This window comes from Marmota marmota, unplaced genomic scaffold (genome assembly GCF_001458135.2).
Source record: "Marmota marmota marmota unplaced genomic scaffold, marMar, whole genome shotgun sequence".
Classification (NCBI taxonomy): domain Eukaryota; kingdom Metazoa; phylum Chordata; class Mammalia; order Rodentia; family Sciuridae; genus Marmota; species Marmota marmota.
This window is the reverse complement of record NW_026000119.1, coordinates 5,675,979-5,684,987: the sequence shown is the minus strand read 5'-3', so window position 1 is coordinate 5,684,987 and position 9,009 is coordinate 5,675,979. Positions and strand designations below refer to the sequence as shown.

The following is a 9,009-nucleotide window of genomic DNA, read 5'->3' as shown; positions in this document are numbered from 1 at the left end:
AGGGGATTCAGTTTCATTTTGTTGCATATGGATTTCCAGTTTTCCCAGCACCATTTGTTGAAGATGCTATCCTTCCTCCATTGCATGCTGCCAATTTGGAAAGCAGTATGGAGATTCCTGGGAAAGCTGGGAATGGAACCACCATTTGACCCAGCTATTGCCCTTCTCGGACTATTCCCTGAAGACCTTAAAAGAGCGTACAAGGATACTGCCACATCGATGTTCATAGCAGCACAATTCACAATAGCTAGACTGTGGAACCAACCCAGATGCCCTTCAATAGATGAATGGATAAAAAAAAAATGTGGCATTTATACACAATGGAGTATTACTCTGCATTAAAAAATGACAAAATCATGGAATTTGCAGGGAAATGGATGGCATTAGAGCAGATTATGCTAAGTGAAGCTAACCAATCCCTAAAAAACAAATGCCAAATGTCTTCTTTGATATAATAAGAGCAACTACGAACAGAGCTGGGAGGAGAGCAGGAGGAAAAGATTAACATTAAACAGAGACATGAGGTGGGAAGGAAAGGGAGAGAAAAGGGAAACTGCATGGAAATGGAAGAAGACCCTCATGGTTATACAAAACTACATATAAGAGGTTGTGAGGGGAATGGGAAAAAAAAAACAAGGAGAGAAATGAATTACAGTAGATGGGGTAGAGAGAGAAGATGGGAGGGGAGGAGAGGGGGGATAGTAGAGGATAGGAAAGGTAGCAGAATACAACAGTTACTAATATGGCATTATGTAAAAATGTGGATGTGTAACCGATGTGATTCTACAATCTGTATTTGGGGTAAAAATGGGAGTTCATAACCCACTTGAATCTAATGTATGAAATATGATATGTCAAGAGCTTTGTAATGTTTTGAACAACCAATAAAAAAAATTTAAAAAAGATCAGAAGTAAATACACCATTTAAAGATGAAAAGAAAAAGTGAACATGAAAGTAAAAAAAAGGAAAGAAAAAATAGAAAAAGAGACATGTTCTAGACATTTGTTATAGATGGTCCCAGGATACTAACATATTCTGGCAAGGAAGAAAAGAGAAAATAATTTGGGTCCCTGGCTAAAAAAATATCATAGCTAAAATACAACTTTCATTTTGAAACAATGATTTCAAATTTTAAAACAAATAATAATTAAAATTTCTTTAACTCAGATTCTAGTAATTCATTAGTTGGAATCAGCTGGAATTAAGATCTTTTTTTAAATAGCTGTAGTGAGATATTGAAGGGAAAAATGATAAGGAGGTAAGGAAACAGCTCTATTCCAAAATAATTTGTGAATTATATTAACATACAATAATCAGTAATCAAAGCTAAACATTCATTAAAGCAGAAAGTAGTACATGACATCTTCTACAGTTTCTATGCACTACTGTACTTTCTAACACTTTAAATTCCAATTCCCATAAAACATTCTAAACTCCAAGAATTAACAGCCAAAAACAAATAGCCCTAATTATTCTAATTTAGTAGGATTTTGTTGTGGTAGTATAGAACTTTGCTATTGTAATAGCTGTAGTACAGATATAGATTTCTTCTCTATACCCTTCAATGCCAACTACTACTTATTATAGACAGGATAAAACAGAAGAAACCTCAATTTGCTGGCAGGATTTTCAATAAAAATACCAAAGAGATGAGAAGTGTCATTTAGTCCTTGCTGGCATTTAACGGGGATTATCTCATTTAAGCCTCACAATAAATGGCCTTTGAAGTAAGTAGGACTTTACAGATGGGGTGCAGGAGACCCAAAAATGTTAATAACCTTGCTCTGAGTAGTTAAGTCACAATTCTAACTATGAGTTTTCTCCATCATACCACTGTGGCTTGATGTAATGATGAAAGTCCTTAATGTGTTTCTCCTCTCAATGTGATATTTAGTTTGGATTCATACAGGAATATAATCACAGGGAAAGATATTATTGGTGAAGTTGAAGCTAATTTCTTACGTAAGATTCAGAAATATTCCTATTACAAAATATTTCTTGTAACACATTCACTTAAAACCATTTTGTTTAAAAAAAGAGTTCAGCTAAATTCTGAAAAGAATGAGAATTTTGAGTACTGAAATCAAATTAACTGAATTTCTGAACTACTGTGATATAGAATGCCAAGAGGCCTATTAAACAAAGAAAATGTAAATCTACTTGCTCATTCTGCAAAACTGAGTGCTTTGTTTTTGTTTTGTTTTAATGACTAAGCATAACAGAATCCAAAAATAATTGTCCCTGCTTCCTAATTCCCTTACTTTAAAACATGTTCCAGGAATCATGTAACATAGTAAACATGATTTTATTTGGGGGAAAGATTATTTTGATTCCTAGTAGTATGTGCTTGTTACAGGCAATTTTATTGATTCCATTTTAAGGGATCAGTAGATATTGACTGAAGTTGTTTATAATCTGACACTTAGAATTCAACAGAAACAAATCAGTTCTCTAAGCAGGGAAGCATTTATAGATTTCTCTGCTTACCAAAATGGAATCAGAACACATGATATAATTTTAAAGTAAATTCACTATTTCTTACAGTGGAAATGCATGCTGATGAAACCCTATAGCCAACCCAAATGACTGTTATCCTCAAATCTCAGTCTGGGCTAAAGTGGCTCAGTGGCTCATTTTAAAGTTTCAAATAAAATGGAGTTAAAACTCCACAGATATGGAAATCTACCTTATGATGCTTCCAGACATGCAGACTTCTTTGAAAACATATAATCTTCATGTTTCTGGAGGTAGTAGTACCATGATCAAAACATTACCATGAACACCACCACTACCAGTTACAGGCTTTGATGGATTTCTTACTAAGAGCTAGACATGAATTCATTTTCTCATTTAATTCTCACAGTAGCCCACTTGGGTAGACACTGGCATTCATCCCATCTTCTAGACAAAGAATATGAAGCGAACAGGTAACTTGTCCAAATATTGAGTCTCACTGACTCTATAGTCAAAGCACTTTTACTTCTGCACCATTCTACCTCAATCCTTCACCCATATTTTAGGATCTTATATTTAAATTCCTCTCATCAACATCAGTTTAGTATAAGTCTTCTGTTTTTCTATTGTATTCCCTTATCTTTCATGGTTAACTAGAACAGCATTTACTGTATGCTACAACAAGATACTTATTTGTGAACATATATTTAAGAATATATATGCATTTTTCTTGAAAAAAAAAACTCTGCAGTGTGGCAAACATAAAATACATAGTTACTTCTGCTTTTGAGTTTGGTTGTTTCTTTAGAAAAATTTTTTAAAATTAGTTGTATGATATTGGCACTATCATGAATCTGGTGCCATTTGAAAGCTGTGTTACTCCTTTGCTGGGATGGAATACTAAAGCTGCTTCACTCTATAACTTAAACCCAGTATCTTTACATTCTTTGTCCCAAGCCTGTGACATATACATAAAATGTTTTCTGTCATGTTTTATGTAATTTTGATCAGTACTGTTAGAATTGTTCATTCCTATCCCTCCATAACCTCCACCTCTGCTTAGTACACTTCTGACCATGGAATTTATTATCTCAGTTATAGAAATTTTATTATGGGCACAGTATACTAACACAATATTATGTTTACTTAAGTGCAGACATCAGTGGGAAGCAAGGGGAGAGTCTACCTTTATTTGTCCCAAATATCAAATAAAATTGAAAAAGGGAATAAAGTAAGCCCACATGGGGAAACCAGAGCCCTGAGTTTGAACCCACATCACTCTGCTTCCTCAATCTGGGAGAATTATATCTATTTCAGATTTTCTGGGTAAGGGAGTTTAATACAATTATATACATTAAAAGTCCAACACAGTGTCTGGAACAAAGCAGGTAGTCTGTAAATCACTGTAACACTTGAGTACTTATCTAATGAATTACTCAGAATATCAAGGTATGTTTAAAAACCTTTTAGATCTAAACTAACAACAACAAAAAAGATAATATAAAAGAATATACAGTGGCAATTAAGTATACATCAACACTTTTTATTTAAAGAATTTCTATTCTAGTTATTGTCATATAAAAATAAAGATGATATGGAAAGCTAACTTGTTAAAAATGTCAAGAGCTTTGTAATGTTTTGAACAACTAATAATAAAAAAAAAGGCCTACTACATAATGTCATGTAGATTTACGTTAAAAAAAATGTCAGTACTGTTTCCTTCCTATTATAAAACATTATCTTGATCAAACATAACATTATAGCTGTGTTGAGCTGTATGCTTAAACCTCAAACCTAAAACCACACTTCAAATTGGTTTGTGAATGTTTGCCAATAAATTCATTCAATCACTCATTCTATTACTATTTAATTAAACAAATATTTCTTAGTTGCCTATAATAGCAGTAATAATTCGTAAAAATCACACAAACTAGTGTATGCTTGGTAATGGGACTGCAATAAATAAAACAAATTACAATGTAACTGAAGGGAAGCCACATATACAAACAATTATAACAGAATGATGTTAAATAAAACAGGTATAAACACAGGTGAACTAGGGGACCATTTGAGAGACACAATCATCTCAGCCTTGAAATGAGGACACCAACAAAGGTTTCCTGTGGTAGTTCATATATAAAGACAAGTTCTAAAGTATGATAGGAGTTAGTAAATGAGATTAAAAAGGAACCCAAGCAGATGAAGTCCCTGACAGGGTGGAAAAAGAGAGGCACAAAATAGTCAAAGAACTAAAGGCATTCCTTATGCCAGCTGCACTTCTGTGTTAAGAGTAAGAAAATAATGCCTTTAGCCTGGAAAGGAAAGGAGAGAAAGGATCATTCAGCATCCAGGATACCATCTCCAGACATCTGGAACTAGTCTCAAGAACTTTAAAGCTTGGTAGAAATATGGTCTAAATTGGCTATACCAATATCAATCTTGTTGATATTTGAAGTGTAAAGCATGAGTCTAAAGAATACAATGCTAGAATAGAAAGACTGTTTTAAAAAGTCTTAGTGTATTTCAAGTAAGAACCAAAGCAGAATTGAACTAAAATAGTGGCAATGAGTGTCATGTGAAAACAAAAACTGAGAGATATTAAGAATTGGAATAAAGAGGACTAGGACATTTATTGGGTGTAAGAAGCGAGGAAGAAGGAATAAAGATGACTTCAAAGTTTCTGTCTTAGAAGTCAGTGACAAGTCTTGCATAGAGAAGGCAGGAGAAGGAGCAAGTCTGAAAAGGACATGAGTTTACTCTGTAACCTCAAGTTCAAGATCCCTATGGGAGATTTAAGTGACTTAGTAGACACTGGGATAGTGGACAACTGGACAGGACTTGAAGGTAAAAAAAAAAAAAAGATCTTGCCTGGGGAGTTGGAGATCATGCGAAAGAAAAAGAAATTCTTGAGAAGAAGAGATAATGAGTCAGAAATCCAACTGTGATGAAAACAGACAGTTAAGGGACTCTAAGAAAAGAAAAAAGAAGAGTTTGAAGTGACATCTGAGAAAAAACAATGAGGATGAGAACATGAAGTTCAAATGACGAGATGACCTTCCCAAACAGGAGGAGGGGCCGAGGGTGTAGATGATATAGGGAGGTAAAGGAAGGCCAGGCTGACATTGCCAGCTCTTTCCACTTCTCTTTCTATAAATTGGTTCTACATTGTTTCTTACAAATATTTTACTCTACACATTGTTTCATTTTTAGAATTTTTTTTTTTTTGCAAAGCAACTGGATAAATCTTAACTTACCATAACAAAAAGACTGAAGTGTATTTTCATGTCATCTTGTACTCAATTAATAGTGATAAAGCTAAATTCAAGTATACTAAATTTGCTGTGTATTAAATTCAACTACAAGAGAATTATTAAATAGTCTTGTAATATATAATTGAGTAAATAAAATTCAATAAATTGTAATAGTCACAATATTTTTGTTTAATACCTAGATATGTATGACTACTCCAAAACAGAATGGCTCAGTGCCATATGTCAGAGCTACTGTGATCTGAGAAATTTCATCCTCCATGAAATATGGTTGACATTTCAATTCACCATAACCTATTTGCAAAGTATTCATTTGCTTCTGACTTTATGCATGTCCAATAAAAGATTTCCATTTTATGATCCATTAAAAAAGATGAAAAAATTAAATAAAATTGTGAAAGACATTTGCTGGAAGTAATAAATAATTTGACTCCAATTTGCACATACTGAAAATTAAACAGGTAACTACTCAAAAAGTTATTAAAATTATGGTGACTTAAGATATTTTGAAATCAAGTGCTACTATTTAATACTCTGCAGAGCTATTAAAAAGTTAGCCTTATGAATAATAAAGATTTTAACTTGAAAAAGGAGGTTTCATATTTGTGAATAGTTTAAAAAGATTCCACTTCTAGTTAAGAATATATACGTAAATTAATGTTGTATCTAAGTATACTTTAAAGTGGTTAAAAGATTCTCAAATTAAATAATTTAATTTTCAATTGCTCAACATATGCATATAATTTAAACAAAAATTGCAGTCTTGATGACTGATAGATTTCTGAAGGAAAAAAAAAAGGTTTATTCCAAGATAGGCTAAAAATCATACTTAAAGTTGTATTATAAATATTTTCAATATTACACTAAAAATAATCCCTTTTTAATTCTTTTGTGAGCTATAATAAAATAACAAAAGATATTGGGAAATTACCACTTAACTTTTAATGATTTTCATCCAAAAATGTCAAAAATGTTTTAGTAATAATAAAAACTATAAGTAGTCTCTCTGTCTGGAGATGGCCTGCCTCTGCTTTAAATGTAATATATTCCTTGCTTGACCCAAAAGTGTCTCACTCTTGAGATGGCTGGCATTCTCTTTTTCTTTTTGTTTTCAGTGCAAAATTAAAGGTAAGTAAAAAGCAAAGACAAAAAATAATTTTAATAATATAAAATTTAGAAGCATATGTGAGAGGATTTAAGTACTTCTATGAGGAATATTCCCTCCATGATCATAGAGTTGTTTCTCTTTTAACACTTTTAGTTACCAAAACACTTGCTGAATAGTTCCCATTTTTACAGAGATCTTCCTTACACTGCACTGAAATGTGCTTCCCTTTACCTATTACTTTTTCTTCCTTCTTTCTTTGTAGCAATAAAGAATAAATCAAATCTTTCACATGACAGAACTTCAAATGTTTCAGGACAGCTCATGTGCCATAATCAGATCTTTTTCCAGTACTGTAAGCTGTATTTTATTTAACACTTCCATACTTGGCAATATCTTCTTGGCCACCCCTACATATACTAGAGTTAATTATTGTTCCTCTGTGTCAAGAACTGTATATAATCTTAGGATAGAGTTTCAATGCAGATTAGGTGAACTTATCACATTGATAGGTGTCATCAGAAAGCAATATACTATAAAAAAGAAAAGATAAATGTTCCATCATGGGGGTAGGAGGTCTTCAACTTTAGCCTATTTCACCAAGATTCTAATGTGTGTAGTCAAAATAAAGACATAACTAATGTCCTAGTGTACGCAATTTAAAAGAAATCAAGTCTCTTTCATCACAAGAAATGGAAGAAAGAATAAAGTTGCGGTTGTATCACTTGCTGCTAACACAAAGGAATTAGGAACTGCAGAGATAAGTATACACATATATATATAGGTATATTTTTGAAAAAGAAGACACTATGTTAAACACAGATTTAGCAAACCAAGAAAGATAAATAAAATTCATCAATTTGATTTCAACCAAATAGACTAGGCTTCATATTAAAAAAAATAACAATGCAGAAGAAAATTAAAAGATTCTATTACTAAGTCAGGCTCTAACCCCAAGTCAGCCACACTGTTCATCTCAGTGATCCTTTGGTATCAGATGCTTGGAATTTTCCACATGCACTGATGTTCCACCACTTCTTACTTAAAACACTCTGTCAAGTGTCTTCCCACACTGCCTTTTAAGAGAACTAATACTATCACTTTCATCTGATTTAGATATTTATTTCATATTTGCCAGAAGATTCTGGCCAATGTTTTTGAAAGCACATTTAACTATACCATATGCCTCCTTAAATCATCTTTATCAAACAAGCTGTAGGATAAGACTCTGGTTCATTCTGTTCTGTTTTTCTTTCTTCACAATGTGTTTATGTATATTTACCCAATTTGTTCTGTTCTCTTTGCCAAATTACAGGTTTGAGATCTCAACGATTACAGAGCAGCTGTGCTATTGTTGATGTCTCACACGCACACAAAAAGGGTCAGGGAATAAGCCTACATCACAAGTACGTGTGACACCTGTGCATTAAATTGGGGCTTCAGCCCTGAAATGGGGAAGAATCAAAGAAATTTAAAGAGATCATCCTATTCAAACCTAAAAAAGGTGGTTTGGTAAAAGTGCACCACTGGCATAAATAAATTTCTAAATAATCCACAGATTCTTCTGGGTAAGACAATTTGTTTAATCACATGGCTTTTTAAAAGCAAAGTATGTCTTATGAAAGAATTAGAAAAGAACAACCACTCTTCTACCACCTTTACCTTCTTTCTGTTTAAGTTCTAAGAATTTGTTCATCCTAGCCTAAACATCTCTATCAAATAAGGAAATGGAACAAGCATAGATCTATCTCAAAGAAAGTTCTTCAAGCCCTATTCCAGGTATGCTCAGCAATGATATTCCTGGATAGCAGAATCCCAGATATTTTTCATTTCCATTTACTATACAAAATCCATTTCTGAATGCAGGCCTTGGTATGTCTTTGCTACTGTGATACATTCTTAGTCCTCATCGCCAAGTGAACCACTTCATGTTTGCTTTCTTATAATCTCAATATCCACAAGCACTAAGTTTTTAAAACAATAATCCTAAAATAAAAAAGCAATTCAGGGGCTGGGGATGTGGCTCAAGCGGTAGCGCGCTCGCCTGGCATGCGTGCGGCCCGGGTTCGATCCTCAACACCACATACAATCGAAGATGTTGTGTCTGCCGAAAACTAGAAAATAAATATTGAAAAATTCTCTCTCTCTCTCTCTCTCTAAAAAAAAAAAAAAAAAAAAAA

The 9,009-nt window shown here is 33.1% G+C and overlaps 1 protein-coding gene across 1 annotated transcript in view; it reads right to left on the bottom strand.

Annotated features, from left to right (window-relative positions):
- Antxr2 (ANTXR cell adhesion molecule 2) overlaps positions 1-9,009 on the bottom strand; it is a 135,206-nt gene that overhangs the window by 88,822 nt on the left and 37,375 nt on the right. The window contains exon 11 of the mRNA XM_015499160.2: positions 6,990-7,086. Coding sequence (XP_015354646.1) covers positions 6,990-7,086 — 97 coding nt within the window. The remainder of the gene's footprint in view (positions 1-6,989; positions 7,087-9,009) is intronic.